At 47.4% G+C, this 25,245-nt stretch overlaps 2 protein-coding genes across 2 annotated transcripts; both read right to left on the reverse strand.

Annotated features, from left to right (window-relative positions):
• Nucleotides 1-294: 294 nt before the first annotated feature.
• LOC142663517 (uncharacterized) lies at nt 295-15,367 on the reverse strand. Its single transcript, XM_075842240.1, has 6 exons — nt 13,720-15,367; nt 9,481-9,586; nt 7,178-7,427; nt 6,966-7,063; nt 4,592-4,700; nt 295-4,067 (listed from the first exon to the last, which is right to left on the reverse strand). Exons 2-6 carry the CDS (start codon nt 9,556-9,558, stop codon nt 3,187-3,189), a joined length of 1,416 nt encoding a protein of 471 aa, XP_075698355.1. The 5' UTR covers nt 9,559-9,586; nt 13,720-15,367; the 3' UTR covers nt 295-3,186.
• A 645-nt stretch (nt 15,368-16,012) lies between these two features.
• On the reverse strand, nt 16,013-25,225 carry LOC142663503 (uncharacterized). Its single transcript, XM_075842215.1, has 7 exons — nt 24,951-25,225; nt 20,446-20,553; nt 20,176-20,355; nt 19,668-20,091; nt 19,474-19,565; nt 19,303-19,390; nt 16,013-17,060 (listed from the first exon to the last, which is right to left on the reverse strand). Exons 2-7 carry the CDS (start codon nt 20,515-20,517, stop codon nt 16,030-16,032), a joined length of 1,887 nt encoding a protein of 628 aa, XP_075698330.1. The 5' UTR covers nt 20,518-20,553; nt 24,951-25,225; the 3' UTR covers nt 16,013-16,029.
• Between the last annotated feature and the right edge of the window lie 20 nt (nt 25,226-25,245).

Raw genomic sequence — 25,245 nt, forward strand, 5'->3', positions numbered from 1 at the left:
TTTACAGTCTGCTGCTATATAATATGTTCTGTCCTAGAATGGGTCGGGGATCAACATCCCATGTCTGCTGCCGGGGACGATAAGGAAAGAATTTTTTTCTTCTCAGTTACAAGCCCAGAACCTATATCTATGTCCTTTATACTACAGTTCTATCCATACTAGTGTATTGTTCAGATTTATAACATACTTGGTACCACAGCGATCACAAGGACCAGTAAAGTTAAATTATTACTTATACTGCACAGCGTAAAAAACAAAACAATGAATTTTCAGTTTTTTGTTTTATTATGCCACAAAATGTTTTTATAAAAATTTCACGTACCCCAAAATGGTACCAATAAAACCTACAGCCAATCCTGCAAAAAACAAGCCCTCACTGCTAAGTTGACGGAAAAAAAAATAAAAAATGATGACTCTCGGAATGTGGCGACTCAAATTCTACCTTTTCTCAGAAAGGAAAAAAAAAAACACAAACGGGAAAAATTAAATAAAAAAAAAAAAAAAGGTATAAAAATTCGGTATTGCCGTATTCGTACCCACCCATACATTAAATGTGACATGTTATTTTTTACCACACAATAAAAACGGTGGGAAAAAAAACAAAGATGAAATTGCTGTTCTTTTTGCACTCCCCACTCAAAAAAAAAAAAATTGCAAAAGTGAATCAATAAATTATATGTACCCCAAAATTGTGGCATTAAAAAATACATTTTGTCCTGCAAAAAACAATCCTCACACAGCTGCCGATGGATAAATAGAAAAAGTAATGACTCCTGGAATCCGACAATGAAAATAAAACAAATTGCTTGGCCATTAACCCCTTTACGACCAGGAATATTTTGGCCTTAAAGAAGCTCCGTCACCAGATTATAAGTGTCCTGTCTCCTGCATAATGTGATCGGCGCTGTAATGTAGATAACAGTGGTCCTAGTAATAAAGAGGCTCTGTCACCAGATTATAAGTGCTCTGTCTCCTACATAAAGTGATCAGCGCTGTAATGTAGAGAACAGTGGTCCTAGTATTAAAGAGGCTGTCACCACATTATAAGTGTCCGGGCTCCTACATAATGTGATCGGCGCTGTAATGTAGATAACAATGGTCCTAGTAATAAAGAGGCTGTCACCACATTATAAGTGTCCTGGCTCCTACATAATGTGATCAGCGCTGTAATGTAGATAACAGTGGTCCTAGTAATAAAGAGGCTGTCACCACATTATAAGTGTCCCATCTCCTACATAATGTGATCGGCGCTGTAATCTAGGTTTTTATTTTAAAAAACTATCAATTTTGAGCAAGTTATGAGCAATTTTAGATTTATGCTATGTCGTTTCTTAATAGACAACTGGGCGTGTTTTTACTTTTTACCAACTGGGCATTGTACAGAGGAGTGTATGATGCTGACCAATCAGCGTCAAACACTTCTCTCCATTCATGTCCATCTGTACTCAGCACAGCGTGACCTCGCGAGATCACGCTGTGCTGTCACATACACCCACATTAACTTTACTGAAGTGTCTTGAGAGTGAAAAGACATCACCTCCAGCCAGGACGCAATGTCTATTCACAATCCTGACACTTGGGTAACGTTTCTGTGAATGACAGCACACGTGATCTTGCGAGATCACGCTGTGCTGTGTGAGTAAGTCCTACACAAACGTTACTGAAGTGTCGGGAGTGTGAATAGACATCATGTCCTGGCTGGAGGTGATTTCTATTCACTCTCAAGACACTTCAGTAACATTAATGTAGGAGTATGTGACAGCACAGAGTGATCTTGCGAGATCACGATGTCGGAGTACATGAATGGGGAGAAATGTATGACGCCGATTGGTCAGCGTCCTACACTTCTCTTCACAACGCCCAGTTGGTCAAAAGGTAAAAAAAAAAAAAGCCCAGTTGTCTACTAAGAAGCTAATTAGCATAAATCTAAAATTGTTCATAACTCATAATCTGGTGACAGCGTCTTTAATGACCAGGAATTCTTTTTAGTTTTTTCAAAAAAGTCATAATTTTTTTTCTTTTTCTGTCAACATAGCCGTATGAGGGCTTGTTTTTGCAGAACGAGTTTTCAATGGTATCATTTTCGGGTACATAATAGATGTTCCAGCATTGTTTTCCACGGTTTAAATTTACGCCGTTCACTATGTGGTGTAGATAACATGTTACTTTTATCTATGGGTCGGTACGATTACGGCGATACAAAATATGTACAGGATTTTTAAAGAAACATTTTTAATTAAATAATATTTTGTTTTTGCATTCTAGAAGCCAGGACTTTGGTATTTTTCCATCCACGTAGCCGCATGAGGACAAAGTGCTATTTTCATTGGTACCATAATGGGGTATATGGGACTTATTGATTAACTTTTATTATATTTTATTTTTTTGGGTTGGATGGAAAGTAAAAAAGCCAAAAATAGGCATGTCCTTAAGGGGTTAATAATAACAATAGTGTCAAGATTGTGGCACAGGAACACAAAATGACGCTTTATTTCCTTCTCTATGGTTAAATAGCGCCAGGACTTTGCTGTACTAACTTCTATCTATGGTCTGGCTTGGGACTTGGGCCAATCTGAAAATGCTCTACATTTGTTGAACTCCGGCCACAAACCTAGAGAAACTTTTAATTCTTCATTTCTAGTAGAACTTGTGAGAGTACAATCCGGCTCGTAGGTGGTTACAGGAAGAAAAAGCGAAGAGGGAAGGATGAAAAGTCAACAGGAAAGTAATGGGAAGGAACGCCATCAAGAGAGCAAGTTAGGATCTGGGATCGGAGCTTAGAGAAGACAACTGTTTTTGCCGACTAAATGTTCTGAAGTCCTTAGAGTGGAAAGTCCATATTGTAATGGTTGGTCGCTTCGAGAAGGAAGGGAGAGCTCAGCCTCCTTGAGTGCAGCTGCCTCTTAAAGTCAAGGTCTGATTGGCTCTAATAAAGCTGAATTCACCAGCAGATCCTATGAAGGCAGGTGACAAACGTCTAAGCTTGACAGGGGATCCCAAATGAAACTAACTTTCAAATAGAATTTTTATTTTCTTTCCTCCTACCTCCAAATGCTGGATCGGCCAGTCTTCTTATATGAAATGATGCATTCAGCCCTGCTGGTGGTACTTACTATCCTGACAACATATGGTCTCTATGTACAATCCTTCATTTGTAACAATTATTCTCAATACCGTGACAATGTGTCACCTCGTTGCCGTGTGAACTCTTTGATGATGTTTAACAAGACTCGATTTGTGTCCAAATAATTGCCCACAATGGGAACAAGAATATGGCTTCTCCCCCGTGTGAGTTCTCCGATGGCCCAGCAGCTTGGATTTTTGAGCAAAACATTTACCACAATCAGGACATGGAAATGGCCTCTCTCCTGTGTGGATTTTAATGTGATTTACAAGAATCGATTTCTGCGTAAAACACTTCCCACATTCGAAGCACTGAAATGGCTTCTCCCCGGTGTGCATCCGCTGATGCTTGATGAGATCCAAATTACTCATAAAACGCCTCCCACACTGTGGACATGGAAACGGCTTCTCCCCAGTGTGGACTTTCAGATGTTTCAGTAGATCAGATTTTTGCATAAAACATTTCCCGCACTCGGAACACAAAAACAGCTTTTCTCCAGTGTGTATAACCTGATGCTTGATGAGATGTGATTTCTGGGTAAAACATCGCCCACACTCCGAACACATAAATGGCTTCTCCCCTGTGTGAATTCTCTGGTGAGCGTCAACCATAGATTTATGGGTAAAACATTTGCCACATTCAGAACATGAAAATGGCTTCAAACCCGTGTGAATCCTGAGATGTCGGGACAGATTGGCACTGTTGTGAAAACACTTGCCACACTCCGCACATGCATGTGGCCTCCTCTCGCTTTGTGTAAGGTTATTTGATTTATCGTGACAACTTTGCTCACGATTGAAGGGCTCAGACGAGAGGTCTGAGGGGAGTTTTTGAGTCACGGGATTTACTCTCGAGGAATCATGAACGATATGTAAATTTTCCGTTTCACAATCTCCAGTCGAAATGAAAACTTCTTTTGAGGTATCCATACTTCTGTGCACATCTGTTAAAAAATAAAGCAGATTTCTGAAAATAAGTATCTTTCCATTGTATATGCCCTATGCCACATGTGTGTGTAAAAGACATCTCTCGACATCTGCAGCCAGTGTACAGTGGGCATAGCACCAGCCGAACCCCTCAATATACTGGTGGATTCAGACGACATTTTCTCTCATGCCCATGGCAACTTACATTTTATCTAAACTACAGATGAAAGTTGGATACCTACTGTATCATAAAGAGTCATATCTGAGACTACCAAGCCTGTATTGCCTATGGCCATACTCCAATGTAACGTTAGAATACGGGGGGGGGGGGGGGGGGGGGTGTGTGAATGGGAAACGTAAGCCCGGATTATTAGTGTGTAGATAGTGGAGTGGTCGGGCATGAAGGGACTAGTATAATGGGTCTCCTTGACTGGGCAGATACTTCTCATGAGTTTGCAGTGCGGAGAATAAGAGAGACAGTTGTAGAGATTAAACACGGAAAATATGTGACGCTTATCTTTATTTACCAGCTACTTCTCACCTGGGTTATTATCTTCAGGCAGCTCCTCCTTACATTGCTGATCAGCCATCAAATACGTCTCTTCTTCTCCTTCTACAACCTTTACTTTAACGTCAATCAGATCTTCATCCTAAATCAACAGAAGTATATATATAAAAACCAAAAAGTCCTATTCTTCCATGGTCAGAGAAGACAATATTCTTCCATGGTCAGAGAAGACAATATTCTTCCATGGTCAGAGCAGACAATATTCTTCCATGGTCAGAGAAGACAATATTCTTCCATGGTCAGAGAAGACAATATTCTTCCATGGTCAGAGAAGACAATATTCTTCCATGGTCAGAGCAGACAATATTCTTCCATGGTCAGAGCAGACAATATTCTTCCATGGTCAGAGCAGACAATATTCTTCCATGGTCAGAGCAGACAATATTCTTCCATGGTCAGAGCAGACAATATTCTTCCATGGTCAGACCAGACAATATTCTTCCATGGTCAGAGTAGACAATATTCTTCCATGGTCAGAGTAGACAATATTCTTCCATGGTCAGAGAAGACAATATTCTTCCATGGTCAGAGAAGACAATATTCTTCCATGGTCAGAGCAGACAATATTCTTCCATGGTCAGAGCAGACAATATTCTTCCATGGTCAGAGTAGACAATATTCTTCCATGGTCAGAGTAGACAATATTCTTCCATGGTCAGAGCAGACAATATTCTTCCATGGTCAGACCAGACAATATTCTTCCATGGTCAGACCAGACAATATTCTTCCATGGTCAGAGTAGACAATATTCTTCCATGGTCAGACCAGACAATATTCTTCCATGGTCAGAGAAGACAATATTCTTCCATGGTCAGAGTAGACAATATTCTTCCATGGTCAGAGTAGACAATATTCTTCCATGGTCAGAGCAGACAATATTCTTCCATGGTCAGAGCAGACAATATTCTTCCATGGTCAGAGCAGACAATATTCTTCCATGGTCAGAGCAGACAATATTCTTCCATGGTCAGAGAAGACAATATTCTTCCATGGTCAGACCAGACAATATTCTTCCATGGTCAGACCAGACAATATTCTTCCATGGTCAGAGTAGACAATATTCTTCCATGTTCAGAGTAGACAATATTCTTCCATGGTCAGAGAAGACAATATTCTTCCATGGTCAGAGTAGACAATATTCTTCCATGGTCAGAGTAGACAATATTCTTCCATGGTCAGAGTAGACAATATTCTTCCATGGTCAGACCAGACAATATTCTTCCATGGTCAGACCAGACAATATTCTTCCATGGTCAGAGTAGACAATATTCTTCCATGGTCAGAGTAGACAATATTCTTCCATGGTCAGAGCAGACAATATTCTTCCATGGTCAGAGAAGACAATATTCTTCCATGGTCAGAGTAGACAATATTCTTCCATGGTCAGAGCAGACAATAGGGTCTACACTAGGTATGTCCTATGCAGGCATTGTAGATTTCTCCCCAGAAATAGGACATATCACAATAGGGCTGGTGGTTTGAGGCTGGTAGAAAATATAGTGAAGAGGCATATTAGTGTATAAGATGGACGCACCATCTCTATGGTTCACATAGTGTAGATTGTATGTTACAACCGATACCTTGCACTAACGGCCAGGTTCAGAGATAACTCCAATCCTGGTCGATTAACCACTTAGAAGCCGCGGTCAATAGCGACCGCGGCATCTAAGCCATTGGAAGGAGTGGGGGAGTGCCATCGCCCCCTCCAATACCAATGGTCCCCAGTCCTGCCATCTGGGTGCTCCTATTAAATCCTCCACAGGATAGGTAATAATTATTTGAGCGCTGAGGGCCTCAGGTGCTGGCATACCCACCGATTGGAAAGAATGGGGGTCTCAAACCCCCTGTTCCTCCTAAATTCTTGACCGCAGTGAGGACTTTGAATGAAGCTCTCGGCAGTTTATGTCAGTCCTATAGACATTAAAGCGGGGGCGAATGCTCGACCGCAGCCCTAGTCAAGCTCCACTTCAGCCGCTGGACTCCAGCTACTGATATAAGAGGCGGTCGGGTTTTTGACGGAAACAGACAAGCGTGTTTTGCTACATTGTTTCTGGAACTCCAATAGAAGTAAATGGAAGTTATGGAAACAGCGTAGCTTCTATTTCCAGAAAACCTAGCAGCATCGTCGGTCATTGGCCGCCGAAGCCCAGCAGCCGTAGGTAGGACGGGGGTCAGGAAGCTCCGCTGTAGAGATCAGTGGGACCTGCATGCATCAGACATTATGGGCATATTCCGTGGATATGCTGTAAATGTCCGGGATGGGAATACCCCTTTAATATGAGAAAAAAAATGTAATCCATTCAAAACTCTGTGACAAGACCTACAGTACTGTAAGAAGTCCATCTACCTGATGATTCTGCGGGACATTGAGCTCTTCCTCTGGACAGTCCAGGGAATACAGAAGACTGGGACATTTCTCCAGTGGATATCTTATCCTGGATCCATCTATAGGAAACAGATACATAGAGCCGCCTGAATACTTAGTATATGATGATGAGATGATGGGAGTATGTAGCGGACACCCTCTCTCCTTTGCAATCAGTGAAAGTTTCTTCTTACCCGGTGATATAAGGGGGTGGTGTTTCTCCATCATGACGTCCCTGTACACATCATTCTTCACCTCTCCCGTCAGCAGCTCAATGATCTTGTGGGTGAGGTCCAGGATCTTCTCGTTGTTTCTCTCATGGATCAGTGAGTGAGGTGGAGGCTCCGTGATAGGGGTCTGGGTCCTGCTCCATCCTCCTGACTCATGGGGACGGCTGCCGGGGGTCACACTCTCTCCAGACGTCTTCTTCACTACTTTACAATCCTGTGTATGGAGAAAGATTATGATAAATATTATATACAGAACCAGAATCCTCCCCACTCCAGTCATGTCCTGTGTTATTAATAAAGAAGAGTGATGTCATGTGACATTTCCCAGAATCCTCACCTCTCCAGTCATGTCCCTGTGTTATTAATAAAGAAGAGTGATGTCATGTGACATTTCCCAGAATCCTCTCCTCTCCAGTCATGTCCCTGTGTTATTAATAGAGAAGAGTGATGTCATGTGACATATTTGCCAGAATCCTCACCTCTCCAGACATGTCCTGTGTTATTAATAGAGAAGAGTGATGTCATGTGACATAATTCCCAGAATCCTCCCCTCTCCGGTCATGTCCCTGTGTTATTAATAGAGAAGACTGATGTCATGTGACATATTTCCCAGAATCCTCACCTATCCGGTCATGTCTCTGTGTTATTAATAGAGAAGAGTGATGTCATGTGACATATTTCCCAGAATCCTCACCTATCCGGTCATGTCTCTGTGTTATTAATAGAGAAGAGTGATGTCATGTGACATCATTCCCAGAATCCTCCCCTCTCTGGTCAGGTCCTGTGTTATTAATAGAGAAGAGTGATGTCATGTGACATATTTCCCATAATCCTCCCCTCTCCAGTCATGTCCCTGTGTTATTAATAGAGCAGAGTGATGTCATGTGACATATTTCCCAGAATCCTCCCCTCTCCAGTCATGTCCCTGTGTTATTAATAGAGAAGAGTGATGTCATGTGACATATTTCCCAGAATCCTCACCTCTCCAGTCATGTCCTGTGTTATTAATAGAGAAGTGATGTCATGTGACATATTTCCCAGAATCCTCCCCTCTCCGGTCATGTCCCTGTGTTATTAATAGAGAAGAGTGATGTCATGTGACATATTTCCCAGAATCCTCACCTCTCCGGTCATGTCCTATGTTATTAATAGAGAAGAGTGATGTCATGTGACATATTTCCTAGAATTCTCTCCTCTCCGGTCATGTCCTGTGTTATTAATAGAGAAGAGTGATGTCATGTGACATATTTCCCAGAATCCTCACCTCTCCAGTCATGTCCCTGTGTTATTAATAGAGAAGAGTGTTGTCATGTGACATCATTCTCAGAATCCTCCCCTCTCCGGTCATGTCCCTGTGTTATTAATAGAGAAGAGTGATGTCATGTGACGTATTTCCCAGAATCCTCTCCTCTCCAGTCATGTCCTGTGTTATTAATAGAGAAGAGTGATATCATGCGACATATTTCCCAGAATCCTCACCTCTCCGGTCATGTCCTATGTTATTAATAGAGAAGAGTGATGTCATGTCACATATTTCCCAGAATCCTCACCTCTCCAGTCATGTCCTGTGTTATTAATAGAGAAGAGTGCTGTCATGTGACATATTCCCCAGAATCCTCACCTCTCCGGTCATGATCCTGTGTTATTAATAGAGAAGAGTGATGTCATGTGACATATTTCCCAGAATCCTCACCTCTCCAGTCATGTCCTGTGTTATTAATAGAGAAGAGTGATGTCATGTGACATATTTCCCAGATTCCTCCCCTCTCCGGTCATGTCCCTGTGTTATTAATAGAGAAGAGTGATGTCATGTGACATATTTCCCAGAATCCTCACCTCTCCGGTCATGTCCTGTGTTATTAATAGAGAGGAGTGATGTCATGTGACATATTTCCCAGAATCCTCACCTCTCCAGTCATGTCCCTGTGTTATTAATAGAGAAGAGTGATGTCATGTGACATATTTCCCAGAATCCTCACCTCTCCAGTCATGTCCCTGTGTTATTAATAGAGAAGAGTGATGTCATGTGACATATTTCCCAGAATCCTCACCTCTCCGGTCATGTCCCTGTGTTATTAATAGAGAAGAGTGATGTCATGTGACATATTTCCCAGAATCCTCACCTCTCCGGTCATGTCCCTGTGTTATTAATAGAGAGGAGTGATGTCATGTGACATATTTCCCAGAATCCTCACCTCTCCGGTCATGTCCCTGTGTTATTAATAGAGAAGAGTGATGTCATGTGACATATTTCCCAGAATCCTCACCTCTCCGGTCAGCAGGTACAGGATCTCCAGGGTGAGGGATAATATAATGCCGGTCTTATCCCTCCTTTCTTCTTCCATCCTTGGGTTCAGTAATAATTCTTCAGGACTATAAGAGAAGGACGGGATTTTTCTCAGGCCGCCACCCATGAGTCAGTAACTTGTCCCGCACTGGGAGTCACCGGTTAAAGGCATTGCGCGTTTTCAGCAAATTTATGTTATTTTTTGCTTAATTAGAAGTTTTCCAGTATACTTTCTGTATTAATTCCTCAAAGGTTTTCAAGAACTTTACAAGGTCATGTGATGGACACAAGTGCACAGCTCGTTACAGTATGTGTATCAGAGCTGTGGCTTCTAACGATCCCAATACCTGTGTCCATCACATGACCAGGTAACGAGCCGTGCACCTGTGTGTCCATCACATGACCATGTAACGAGCCGTGCACCTGTGTGTCCATCACATGACCATGTAACGAGCCGTGCACCTGTGTGTCCATCACATGACCATGTAGCGAGCCGTGCACCTGTGTGTCCATCACATGAACATGTAACGAGCCGTGCACCTGTGTGTCCATCACATGAACATGTAACGAGCCGTGCACCTGTGTGTCCATCACACGACCATGTAGCGAGCCGTGCACCTGTGTGTCCATCACATGACCATGTAATGAGCCGTGCACCTGTGCGTCCATCACACGACCAGGTAACGAGCCGTGCAGCTGTGTGTCCATCACATGACCATGTAACGAGCCGTGCACCTGTGTGTCCATCACATGACCATGTAGCGAGCCGTGCACCTGTGTGTCCATCACATGAACATGTAACGAGCCGTGCACCTGTGCGTCCATCACATGACCATGTAGCGAGCCGTGCACCTGTGCGTCCATCACACTACCAAGTAACGAGCCGTGCACCTGTGTCTCCATCACATGACCATGTAACAAGCCGTGCACCTGTGTTCATCACATGACCATGTAGCGAGCGGTGCACCTGTGTGTCCATCACATGACCATGTAGCGAGCCGTGCACCTGTGCGTCCATCACATGACCATGTAACGAGCCGTGCACCTGTGCGTCCATCACATGACCATGAAGCGAGCTGTGCAATGTGTGTCCATCACATGACCATGTAACGAGCCGTGCACCTGTGTGTCCATCACATGACCAGGTAACGAGCCGTGCACCTGTGTGTCCATCACATGACCATGTAACGAGCCGTGCACCTGTGTGTCCATCACTTGACCAAGTAACGAGCCGTGCACCTGTGCGTCCATCACACGACCATGTAACGAGCCGTGCACCTTTGCGTCCATCACACGACCATGTAGCGAGCCGTGCACCTGTGTGTCCATCACATGAACATGTAACGAGCCGTGCACCTGTGCGTCCATTACATGAACATGTAGCGAGCCGTGCACCTGTGCGTCCATCACATGAACATGTAACGAGCCGTGCACCTGTGTGTCCATCACATGACCATGTAACGAGCCGTGCACCTGTGTGTCCATCACATGACCATGTAACGAGCCGTGCACCTGTGTGTCCATCACATGAACATGTAACGAGCCGTGCACCTGTGTGTCCATCACATGAACATGTAACGAGCCGTGCACCTGTGTGTCCATCACATGACCATGTAACGAGCCGTGCACCTGTGTGTCCATCACACTACCAAGTAACGAGCCGTGCACCTGTGTGTCCATCACATGACCATGTAACAAGCCGTGCACCTGTGTTCACCACATGACCATGTAGCGAGCGGTGCACCTGTGTGTCCATCACATGACCATGTAGCGAGCCGTGCACCTGTGCGTCCATCACATGACCATGTAACGAGCCATGCACCTGTGTGTCCATCACATGACCATGTAGCGAGCCGTGCACCTGTGCGTCCATCACACTACCAAGTAACGAGCCGTGCACCTGTGTCTCCATCACATGACCATGTAACAAGCCGTGCACCTGTGTTCATCACATGACCATGTAGCGAGCGGTGCACCTGTGTGTCCATCACATGACCATGTAACGAGCCGTGCACCTGTGCTTCCATCACATGACCATGTAGCGAGCCGTGCACCTGTGCGTCCATCACATGACCATGTAACGAGCCGTGCACCTGTGCTTCCATCACATGACCATGAAGCGAGCTGTGCAATGTGTGTCCATCACATGACCAGGTAACGAGCCGTGCACCTGTGTGTCCATCACATGACCATGTAACAAACCGTGCACCTGTGTTCATCACGACCATGTAGTGAGCCATGCACATGTGTGTCCATCACATGACCATGTAACGAGCCGTGCACCTGTGCGTCCATCACATGAACATGTAACGAGCCGTGCACCTGTGCTTCCATCACATGACCATGTAGCGAGCCGTGCACCTGTGCGTCCATCACATGACCATGTAACGAGCCGTGCACCTGTGCGTCCATCACATGACCATGTAACGAGCCGTGCACCTGTGCGTCCATCACATGACCATGTAATGAGCCGTGCACCTGTGCGTCCATCACACGACCATGTAGCGAGCCGTGCACCTGTGTGTCCATCACACGACCATGTAACGAGCCGTGCACCTGTGCGTCCATTACACGACCAGGTAACGAGCCGTGCACCTGTGTGTCCATCACATGACCATGTAACGAGCCGTGCACCTGTGTGTCCATCACATGACCATGTAACGAGCCGTGCACCTGTGTGTCCATCACATGACCATGTAACGAGCTGTGCACCTGTGCGTCCATCACATGACCATGTAGCGAGCTGTGCACCTGTGCGTCCATCACATGACCATGTAACGAGCCGTGCACCTGTGTGTCCATCACATGACCATGTAGCGAGCCGTGCACCTGTGCGTCCATCACACTACCAAGTAACGAGCCGTGCACCTGTGTGTCCATCACATGACGATGTAACAAGCCGTGCACCTGTGTTCATCACATGACCATGTAGCGAGCGGTGCACCTGTGTGTCCATCACATGACCATGTAGCGAGCCGTGCACCTGTGTGTCCATCACATGACCATGTAGTGAGCCGTGCACCTGTGCGTCCATCACATGACCATGTAACGAGCCGTGCACCTGTGCGTCCATCACATGACCATGAAGCGAGCTGTGCAATGTGTGTCCATCACATGACCAGGTAACGAGCCGTGCACCTGTGCGTCCATCACATGACCAGGTAACGAGCCGTGCACCTGTGTGTCCATCACATGACCATGTAACAAACCGTGCACCTGTGTTCATCACATGACCATGTAGCGAGCCATGCACATGTGTGTCCATCACATGACCATGTAACGAGCCGTGCACCTGTGCGTCCATCACATGAACATGTAACGAGCCGTGCACCTGTGCGTTCATCACATGACCATGTAGCAAGCCGTGCACCTGTGTCCATCACATGACCATGTAGCAAGCTGTGCACCTGTGCGTCCATCACATGACCATGTAGCAAGCCGTGCACCTGTGTGTCCATCACATGACCATGTAGCGAGCCGTGCACCTGTGTGTCCATCACATGACCATGTAACGAGCCATGCACCTGTGTCTCCATCACATGACCATGTAGCGAGCCGTGCACCTGTGCGTCCATCACATGACCATGTAACGAGCCGTGCACCTGTGCTTCCATCACATGACCATGTAGCGAGCCGTGCACCTGTGCGTCCATCACATGACCATGTAACGAGCCGTGCACCTGTGTGTCCATCACATGACCATGTAGCGAGCCGTGCACCTGTGCGTCCATCACATGACCATGTAACGAGCCGTGCACCTGTGCTTCCATCACATGACCATGTAGCGAGCCGTGCACCTGTGCGTCCATCACATGACCATGTAACGAGCCGTGCACCTGTGCTTCCATCACATGACCATGTAGCGAGCCGTGCACCTGTGCGTCCATCACATGACCATGTAACGAGCCGTGCACCTGTGCTTCCATCACATGACCATGTAGCGAGCCGTGCACCTGTGCGTCCATCACATGACCATGTAACGAGCCGTGCACCTGTGCGTCCATCACATGACCATGGACAACATTTTATACACTGGAAGTAAACAATTAATGCTCCTACTGAATGACAGCAAGCAGAGATCTTGAAAGCGGTGAGAAATGAATATAGAAAGTATATTGGAAAATTGTATAACTTTTTATTAGGTTAAAAAAACATTAATTTGCTGAATCCGGACGACACTGAACATGTCAGAGAATAAACCGCGTTCTAATATACTCACCAATCACAGCATCCCAGCTCCCAGCAGCCTCAGCGCTCCCTGTCCCGGGAAATACTACATCTCAATCGGCTAAAGGACCTTTGATGACATCATGACCATGTGATCCATCACATGTATGGGAGGAGTCAAGCTGGAGGCAATGGTGATGTCACGATCATGTGATCAGTCACATGTGTGGGAGGAGTCAAGCTGGAGGCAATGGTGATGTCACGATCATGTGATCAGTCACATGTGTGGGAGAAGTCAGGCTGGAGGCAATGGTGATGTCACGATCATGTGATCAGTCACATGTGTGGGAGAAGTCAGGCTGGAGGCAATGGTGATGTCACGATCATGTGATCAGTCACATGTGTGGGAGAAGTCAGGCTGGAGGCAATGATGATGTCACGATCATGTGGTTTTCTCTTCATTATGTGTAGAAAATCGGTCACTAAAGGGTCGACCTGACCGTAATGCAGCTGAAAACAGCGCCGTCCTGCCGTTTGGCGCGATCGTCCTTGATTGTTAATGGCCGTGCCGTGATGCGAGTAAAGCTGCCATTTACCTGCAAAATTGTGTGGCAATTAACCCCTTAGTGACCAAGCCATTTGGTGGCATTCGGAGAGCTATGACCTTTTTCTTGTCCCCCTGACGCGGCCGGGCGAGGACTTGGTTTTTGCGGGACTGGTTGCACAGATGACATAAAGCTTAACAATGAACTTTTATAAGAAAATGTTGGGGGGGGCACCTAAATGTCACCATTCTTGTTTTCGTCTTAAATTGACACCGTTTACCGTGTGGTGCGACTAACTTCATTCTGCGGGTTGTGACGCTGTTTGTCTTTGTATCCCTGTATTCTAAGCGCCGTAACGTCCGTATTTTTCTACCGATGCCGTTGTATGAGGGGTTCTTTTTTCGGGGCGACTTGTAATGAACAGATAACAGAAATTCTGGCGTCATTTATTTTATTTTTAACGACGTTGACCGCGCCGGTTAAATAACGTAATACTTTTATCGTTGGGGTTATTACGGATGTGCGCGATGAGTCGCTTTTTCTTTTCTGTATTAATAACGTTACTAATCTGCTTTTTATTCTTTTCGGTCTCACTCCGGGACTCCGCCATGCAATCGTTTGATCGCTTTTATAATACACTGCAATACTTCTGTATTATGCCTGTCCGTGTAAAACCGCCTCTGGCAGGATCTAAGGCCCCATGCACAACACCGTAAAAAACTCTGTCGTTGCGGACCGCAATTACGGACCCATCCGGTTCTATTGGCCGCGGACACCTTTCCGTAGAGCTACAGGAGGGTTTTTGTGCTGTAGAACCGTGCCGGGAATTATGAAGAATGTCCTACTTTTCGGATTTTAGGCGCCATGCTCCCATACTTTGTACGGGGCACGGCCCGCGGGTGTCGGCGGCCGGCCGTGCTGTGATTACGGGCACAGCCGTGTGCATGAGGCCTAATAGTCCTACAATGATGGTGGATCCGGGGGCCTTTGTTAAGAGACTCGGCTGCAATGGAAACCATCAGTGCCCCACATTCACGTTGTAGGGGTGCCCCCTCCCTCCGATACCCCTTAGATGCTGATGTTGCTATTGACCATGGCATCTAAGGGGTTTGAACGGCTGAGATAAGAAGTAACTCCGACCCCGGATTCTTAATACATTTTTGCATCTTACCGCAGTTTGTTTCCTTCTAAGACCGGCGTATGAATCACCATTCTTAAAAAATTCCCGGCTAAGTCTTTCAATATCTTTTTATAGTTTTCTCCTGGGAGAGTCCGTTACCTTATTCCAAGTTACTTGGGGTGCATTCAGACACAGCAGTTGAGGCGCAGTTAAAACCACATACAAAAAAAACGAGTTTCTACTGCGCTTTGATGCGTTTTTCGATGCAGTTGCAGTGAACCGTATGCCAATGGCTGATAATGCAACACCCTGAGGGTCTAGTCACAGGTTTTTTGCTGCATCGGACCCTGCTCCAATCGGCTGTTCCGGCAGCTATGCAGGGGACGGTGTTGGAAGTGGAACTCTCCAACCACTGTACTGCGGCTCTGCTCCCATTCAAGTGAGTAGGCGCTGAGCTGCCGTAACTCAGACCGGACGCTGTACAGTGGTCGGAGCCTTCTGTGTCCGGCACCGCGTCGGACCCCCACCGATCATATACTCATGACCTATCCTGTGGATAAAAAACAGCTCCCAAACTAGACAAGTCCTTTAAGCACGGCAGCTTTCTACTAGTTCATAAAACCAGCTGAACACGGTGACGCCATATTTCCTCCGGCGCAAAACATGGAAAGTTTTCGAGGTTTTTAATTTGAGGCTTTCACAATATGTTTTTATTCTTATGAATTCTCTGATGTCTTATAAGAATTCCCTTCTGAGTAAAACGTTTTCCACACTCGGTGCATAAAAACGGCTTCTCGCCCGTATGGACTCTGATATGTCGTACCAGATCAGAATTTTTTGTAAAACATTTCCCGCATTCGGGACACAGGAATGGTTTTTCCCCCGTGTGGATACGCTGATGGTTAACAAGACTGGAGGAATTTGTGAATGACTTTCCGCACTCAGAACAGTTATGAAGCCTCCGCCGCCTGTGAACGACACCACTCGACCACTGTGTGAAATGATTCCCAGATTGTGCGCACCGAAAAGCATCGAGAATTCTCTCCTGATCGAGTGGAGTCCACTGTCGCAGGAAACATCCCAAACAAGGTAATGGCTTCTCCCCTGTGTGAAGTCTTTCAGAACATGAAGATGGCTTCTCTCCTCCCGCGTGGCTAATCTGATGGTTGATAATTCCATTCTGGGAAGAGCTTTTCCCACAATCTGGACCTGGAAATGGCTTCTCCCCTGTATGGCTTCTATAATGCTGAACAAGATCGGACACCTTTATGAAACACTTCCCGCACTCCAAACAGGAAAACGTCTTCTTATCGCTGTGAATTTTCGGACAGTTATCGAAGCACGGCATCTTGGTAAACCTTTCTTCACATTCGGGACAAGAGACCATATTTCCATCTTTCTGATCTCTAACCGGATCGATGTCATTTACGAGGCGCTTCCCGGAACAAGGAAATGTCTTGTCTTCCGGGTGAACTCCCTGACGTATAATAAGTCTGCCGTTCTGGGTTTCACTTCCTTCATGTTCAGCACAGGATTTTCTGCCTCCATGAACGGCACAATGAGCCGTTTCTGAATTATTAGGAACGAATTCCCCACTATTATATTCAGCTGATGGACCTATACTGTGGAGGACTGGCTGTACATTGGCAGAATGTAGTAAGACGCTGTTATTGTCTTTCATTTTCCAATCTGAATGTCCATCCAATAGAGAACCTCGGTACTGTCCACCTGTCAAAAATAAATGTATTGTCACATACCAGTGGCTATTAAAGGGGTTGTCCCAAGATTAAATGTTATCCCCTAACGACAGGATAGGTGATAACATGTTGATCGGTGGGGGTCCGACGGCTGGGACCCCACCGATCATGAGAACGGAGGACCTATTCCTCCAAACTAATGGAGCGGCAGGTCGAGCAAGCGCTGCTTGGCTGTTTCCATAACTTCGATAGAACATAATGGAAGGAACCGCTCTCCACTTAGTCCTAGCCTGGAATCGGCAGCCAGGGGCCGCGTCGCCGGACGAGACAGGGTGTGGGTGACCCGGAGGTGTGACCCGCATCTACCAGACAATAATATCCTGTAAATATTCCATAAATGTCTGAGTTGGGAATAACCATTTAAAGATGGAAACCTATTTCATGAAACCTATGAAACGCTTCTTATACTGTCACACCCAGAGGCAGGTTCGAGTAATACAACAGAGGATAGATGATTTTTACATGCCAACGACTTCAGCACTCAGCAGATAATAATAACACAGGTGACCGGGGCAGATCTAGCAGATAATAATAGCACTTACAGGTGACAAGGGCAGATCTAGCAGATAATAACACAGGTGACCGCGGCAATTCTAGCAGATAATAATAACACTTACAGGTGACCGCGGCAGTTATAGCAGATAATAATAACACTTACAGGTGACAAGGGCAGATCTAGCAGATAACACTTACAGGTGACCGCGGCAGTTCTAGCAGATAATAATAACACTTACAGGTGACCGGGGCAGATCTAGCAGATAATAATAACATGTTACAGGTGACCGGGGCAGATCTAGCAGACAATAATAGCACTTACAGGTGACAAGGGCAGATCTAGCAGGTAATAACACTTACAGGTGACCGCGGCAGTTCTAGCAGATAATAATAACACTTACAGGTGACCTGGGCAGTTCTAGCAGATAATAATAACACTTATAGGTGACCGCGGCAGTTCTAGCAGATAATAATAACACTTACAGGTGACCTGGGCAGATCTAGCAGATAATAATAACACTTACAGGTGACAGGGGCAGATCTAGCAGATAATAACACTTATAGGTGACCGCGGCAGTTCTAGCAGATAATAACACTTACAGGTGACCTGGGCAGTTCTAGCAGATAATAATAACACTTATAGGTGACCGCGGCAGTTCTAGCAGATAATAATAACACTTACAGGTGACCTGGGCAGTTCTAGCAGATAATAATAACACTTACAGGTGACCGGGGCATATCTATCAGATAATAATATCACTTACAGGTGACCGCGGCAGTTCTAGCAGATAATAACACTTACAGGTGACCGGGGCAGATCTAGCAGATAATAATAACATGTTACAGGTGATCGGGGCAGATCTAGCAGATAATAATAGCACATACAGGTGACAAGGGCAGATCTAGCAGATAATAACACTTACAGGTGAACACGGCAGTTCTAGCAGATAATAATAACACTTACAGGTGACCGGGGAAGTTCTAGCAGATAATAATAACACTTATAGGTGACCACGGCAGTTATAGCAGATAATAATAACACTTACAGGTGACCGGGGCAGATCTATCAGAGAATAATATCACGTACAGGTGACCGGGGCAGATCTAGCAGATAATAATAACACTTACAGGTGACCAGGGCAGATCTAGCAGATAATAATAACACTTACAGGTGACCGGGGCAGATCTAGCAGATAATAATAACACTTACAGGTGACAAGGGCAGATCTAGCAGATAATAACACTTACAGGTGACCGGGGCAGATCTAGCAGATAATAATAACACTTACAGGTGACCGGGGCAGATCTAGCAGATAATAACACTTACAGGTGACCGGGGCAGATCTAGCAGATAATAATACTTACAGGTGACCGGGGAAGATCTAGCAGATAATAATAACACTTACAGGTGACCGGGGCAGATCTAGCAGATAATAGCACTTACAGGTGACCAGGGCAGATCTAGCAGATAATAATACTTACAGGTGACCGCTCTCAGCCAAGCCATCAGTTCAGCTGTACTGACGGAATCGGCTCCTACGATACAGATTCTATCTATAATTGATAGATAGAAGCTGTATTGAATTTTTTTTAAAATCACCTAAAACATTGATTTAAAAAAAAATCCTTTCAAAAGTGCACATAGCTTTTAAAGTTTGGAGACAAGATACATTGATAGATTTGGACTGAGAAGACCACGGCAAAGTGCAGTCACCAACCTGAAGAGATATCTGAAGGAAGGTTCTGCTGACGGCTCCCGAAGTACAAATCTTCCTCTTCTACTTTAATGACCACCACACCTTCATCCTAAATAACCCAAAAGACAAAGCAAATCCGTCAATCCAAATAAACCCAATTATCAGCACATAAGAGACCTCCGCTCAATCTACCTGATCATCACGAGGGACATCTTCTTCTGGACAGTCCTGGGAATACGGAGGACGGGGACATCTCTCGGGTGGATTTCTCTCCCTGGATCCATCTGTAGGACACACAGTGACTGAATATATTGTTTTATGTGGTGATCAGATGATGGGAGGATCTGGGTGACCCTCAAACTGCTCTCCTGAAACTCTCCTCTTACCCGGTGGTGTACGGTTCCGGTGGTCCTCCAGCATGACCTCCTTGTAGAGATCCCTCTTACCCGGTGATGTGTGGTCCTGGTGGTCCTCCATCATGATGTCCTTGTACAGATCCTTCTTATCTGGTAATGTGAGGGGCTGGTGGTCCTCCATCATGACGTCCTTGTACAGATCCCTCTTACCCGTAGGTGTGCGGTCCCGGTGGTCCTCCATCATGATGTCCTTGTACAGGTCCCTCTTACCCGCTGGTGTGCGGTCCCGGTGGTCCTCCATCATGACCTCCTTGTAGAGATCCCTCTTACCCGGTGATGTGCGGTTCCGGTGGTCCTCCATCATGACCTCCTTGTACAGATCCTTGTGTTCTTCTATATACTCCCACTCCCCCATGGAGAAATAGACGGCGACATCCTGACATCTTATAGGAACCTGACACACAATGATACAGTCATCACCCAGACACATTATACCTTGTGTTATTATATAATGTCCCAGCATTCCCGGCAGTGTCACCTCTCCAGTCAGCAGCTCAATGATCTTGTGGGTGAGGTCCAGGATCTTCTCGTTGTTCCTCTCATGGATCAGTGAGTGAGGTGGAGGCTCCGTGATGGGGGTCTGGGTCTCGCTCCGTCCTCCGCATACATAGAGATGGTCGGTGGTCGTCTTTTCGGACGTCTTCCGCGGTGTATACGGCTTTATTCACCAATGACAATGATAAATGTGATAATCAGACAATTTATTCTTACGGTAGATAAATCACAATGACATTCCCAGAATCCTCACCTCTCCGGTCAGCAGGTAGACGATCTCCAGGGTGAGGTTTAATAGTTTTTCCACAATCTTGTTCCTATCCATTTCCGGGGCATTACTCAGGACTCGTGTGAAGAAGAACTGTAATATGGGGACATAAGGACCGTGAGACGTGCGGCTGTCACTGACGGGCTGGCGGTCATCATGCAGGCTATAATATGGGGACATGAGGACCGTGAGACGTGCGGCTGTCACTGACGGGCTGGCGGTCATCATGCAGGCTATAATATGGGGACATAAGGACCGTGAGACGTGCGGCTGTCACTGACGGGCTGGCGGTCATCATGCAGGCTATAATATGGGGACATAAGGACCGTGAGACGTGCGGCTGTCACTGACGGGCTGGAGGTCATCATGCAGGCTATAATATGGGGACATAAGGACCGTGAGACGTGCGGCTGTCACTGACGGGCTGGCGGTCATCATGCAGGCTATAATATGGGGACATAAGGACCGTGAGACGTGCGGCTGTCACTGACGGGCTGGCGGTCATCATGCAGGCTATAATATGGGGACATAAGGACCGTGAGACGTGCGGCTGTCACTGACGGGCTGGCGGTCATCATGCAGGCTATAATATGGGGACATAAGGACCGTGAGACGTGCGGCTGTCACTGACGGGCTGGCGGTCATCATGCAGGCTATAATATGGGGACATGAGGACCGTGAGACGTGCGGCTGTCACTGACGGGCTGGAGGTCATCATGCAGGCTATAATATGGGGACATGAGGACCGTGAGACGTGCGGCTGTCACTGACGGGCTGGCGGTCATCATGCAGGCTATAATATGGGGACATGAGGACCGTGAGACGTGCGGCTGTCACTGACGGGCTGGCGGTCATCATGCAGGCTATAATATGGGGACATAAGGACCGTGAGACGTGCGGCTGTCACTGACGGGCTGGCGGTCATCATGCAGGCTATAATATGGGGACATGAGGACCGTGAGACGTGCGGCTGTCACTGACGGGCTGGCGGTCATCATGCAGGCTATAGTATGGGGACATAAGGACCGTGAGATGTGCGGCTGTCACTGACGGGCTGGCGGTCATCATGCAGGCTATAATATGGGGACATGAGGACCGTGAGACGTGCGGCTGTCACTGACGGGCTGGCGGTCATCATGCAGGCTATAATATGGGGACATAAGGACCGTGAGATGTGCGGCTGTCACTGACGGGCTGGCGGTCATCATGCAGGCTATAGTATGGGGACATAAGGTCCGTGAGACGTGCGGCTGTCACTGACGAGCTGGCGGTCATCATGCAGGCTATAGTATGGGGACATAAGGACCGTGAGATGTGCGGCTGTCACTGACGGGCTGGCGGTCATCATGCAGGCTGTAATATGGGGACATAAGGACCGTGAGATGTGCGACTGTCACTGACGGGCTGGCGGTCATCATGCAGGCTATAGTATGGGGACATAAGGACCGTGAGATGTGCGGCTGTCACTGACGGGCTGGCGGTCATCATGCAGGCTATAATATGGGGACATAAGGACCGTGAGATGTGCGGCTGTCACTGACGGGCTGGCGGTCATCATGCAGGCTATAGTATGGGGACATAAGGTCCGTGAGACGTGCGGCTGTCACTGACGAGCTGGCGGTCATCATGCAGGCTATAATATGGGGACATAAGGACCGTGAGATGTGCGGCTGTCACTGACGAGCTGGCGGTCATCATGCAGGCTATAGTATGGGGACATAAGGACCGTGAGATGTGCGGCTGTCACTGACGGGCTGGCGGTCATCATGCAGGCTGTAATATGGGGACATAAGGACCGTGAGATGTGCGACTGTCACTGACGGGCTGGCGGTCATCATGCAGGCTATAGTATGGGGACATAAGGACCGTGAGATGTGCGGCTGTCACTGACGGGCTGGCGGTCATCATGCAGGCTATAATATGGGGACATAAGGACCGTGAGATGTGCGGCTGTCACTGACGGGCTGGCGGTCATCATGCAGGCTATAGTATGGGGACATAAGGTCCGTGAGACGTGCGGCTGTCACTGACGAGCTGGCGGTCATCATGCAGGCTATAATATGGGGACATAAGGACCGTGAGATGTGCGGCTGTCACTGACGGGCTGGCGGTCATCATGCAGGCTATAGTATGGGGACATAAGGACCGTGAGATGTGCGGCTGTCACTGACGGGCTGGCGGTCATCATGCAGGCTGTAATATGGGGACATAAGGACCGTGAGACGTGCGGCTGTCACTGACGGGCTGGCGGTCATCATGCAGGCTATAATATGGGGACATAAGGACCGTGAGACGTGCGGCTGTCACTGACGGGCTGGCGGTCATCATGCAGGCTATAATATGGGGACATAAGGACCGTGAGACGTGCGGCTGTCACTGACGGGCTGGCGGTCATCATGCAGGCTATAATATGGGGACATGAGGACCGTGAGACGTGCGGCTGTCACTGACGGGCTGGAGGTCATCATGCAGGCTATAATATGGGGACATGAGGACCGTGAGACGTGCGGCTGTCACTGACGGGCTGGCGGTCATCATGCAGGCTATAATATGGGGACATGAGGACCGTGAGACGTGCGGCTGTCACTGACGGGCTGGCGGTCATCATGCAGGCTATAATATGGGGACATAAGGACCGTGAGACGTGCGGCTGTCACTGACGGGCTGGCGGTCATCATGCAGGCTATAATATGGGGACATGAGGACCGTGAGACGTGCGGCTGTCACTGACGGGCTGGCGGTCATCATGCAGGCTATAATATGGGGACATAAGGACCGTGAGACGTGCGGCTGTCACTGACGGGCTGGCGGTCATCATGCAGGCTATAGTATGGGGACATAAGGACCGTGAGATGTGCGGCTGTCACTGACGGGCTGGCGGTCATCATGCAGGCTGTAATATGGGGACATAAGGACCGTGAGATGTGCGACTGTCACTGACGGGCTGGCGGTCATCATGCAGGCTATAGTATGGGGACATAAGGACCGTGAGATGTGCGGCTGTCACTGACGGGCTGGCGGTCATCATGCAGGCTATAATATGGGGACATAAGGACCGTGAGACGTGCGGCTGTCACTGACGGGCTGGCGGTCATCATGCAGGCTATAATATGGGGACATGAGGACCGTGAGATGTGCGGCTGTCACTGACGGGCTGGCGGTCATCATGCAGGCTATAGTATGGGGACATAAGGTCCGTGAGACGTGCGGCTGTCACTGACGAGCTGGCGGTCATCATGCAGGCTATAGTATGGGGACATAAGGACCGTGAGATGTGCGGCTGTCACTGACGGGCTGGCGGTCATCATGCAGGCTGTAATATGGGGACATAAGGACCGTGAGACGTGCGGCTGTCACTGACGGGCTGGAGGTCATCATGCAGGCTATAATATGGGGACATAAGGACCGTGAGACGTGCGGCTGTCACTGACGGGCTGGAGGTCATCATGCAGGCTATAATATGGGGACATGAGGACCGTGAGACGTGCGGCTGTCACTGACGGGCTGGCGGTCATCATGCAGGCTATAATATGGGGACATAAGGACCGTGAGACGTGCGGCTGTCACTGACGGGCTGGCGGTCATCATGCAGGCTATAATATGGGGACATGAGGACCGTGAGACGTGCGGCTGTCACTGACGGGCTGGCGGTCATCATGCAGGCTATAATATGGGGACATGAGGACCGTGAGACGTGCGGCTGTCACTGACGGGCTGGCGGTCATCATGCAGGCTATAATATGGGGACATGAGGACCGTGAGACGTGCGGCTGTCACTGACGGGCTGGAGGTCATCATGCAGGCTATAATATGGGGACATAAGGACCGTGAGACGTGCGGCTGTCACTGACGGGCTGGCGGTCATCATGCAGGCTATAATATGGGGACATAAGGACCGTGAGACGTGCGGCTGTCACTGACGGGCTGGAGGTCATCATGCAGGCTATAATATGGGGACATGAGGACCGTGAGACGTGCGGCTGTCACTGACGGGCTGGCGGTCATCATGCAGGCTATAATATGGGGACATAAGGACCGTGAGACGTGCGGCTGTCACTGACGGGCTGGCGGTCATCATGCAGGCTATAATATGGGGACATAAGGACCGTGAGATGTGCGGCTGTCACTGACGGGCTGTCAGTGCAGGCTATATGACATTGTGATACAGTGGGGGGGGGGGGGTAGAAATATATATTAGGGCTCAGTCATATATATACCACTGAGTACAAGCTCTGAACTGCTGGAGAACAAGAAGTACAAACTGCTGTTGTAAAACTACAATTCCCAGCATGCTTTCTGGAATATAAACGCCTTTGTCTGGCAATGCATGCTGGGAGTTGTAGTTTCTCAACAGCTGGAGAAATACTGTTGGTTGTTATGGAGACTAAAACATTTCTAGCAGAATTTCGGCCTTCAGAAGACTGATGTGGAGAGACTTTACTCAGTGACCTGCTTATGGGGAACACTAAATACTTCTAATAATACATTACCGCCTTCTGGAGACACCACCGGAGGTGCACAAAGGAGTCTGGGAGTTGTAGTCAGCCAGCAGTGACATCAAAGGCACAGCGACACTGGTTTTGGTATACAACAAAATGGCGGACGCATTCCTGCGCCTACATATAAATAATGTAATGTAGGCGTCCTACTCTTCTGTATTGTCACCCGTGGACATTAAAAAAAATCACAACATCTTGAAAATGATCATCCGCCGGCGTATTATTATCAAGGAGACCTCAACAAGATGGCCGCCGCTCAAACCCGGCTAAAGTACCGGCCGGAAGT

This window comes from Rhinoderma darwinii, chromosome 11, assembly GCF_050947455.1.
Source record: "Rhinoderma darwinii isolate aRhiDar2 chromosome 11, aRhiDar2.hap1, whole genome shotgun sequence".
NCBI classification, from domain to species: domain Eukaryota; kingdom Metazoa; phylum Chordata; class Amphibia; order Anura; family Rhinodermatidae; genus Rhinoderma; species Rhinoderma darwinii.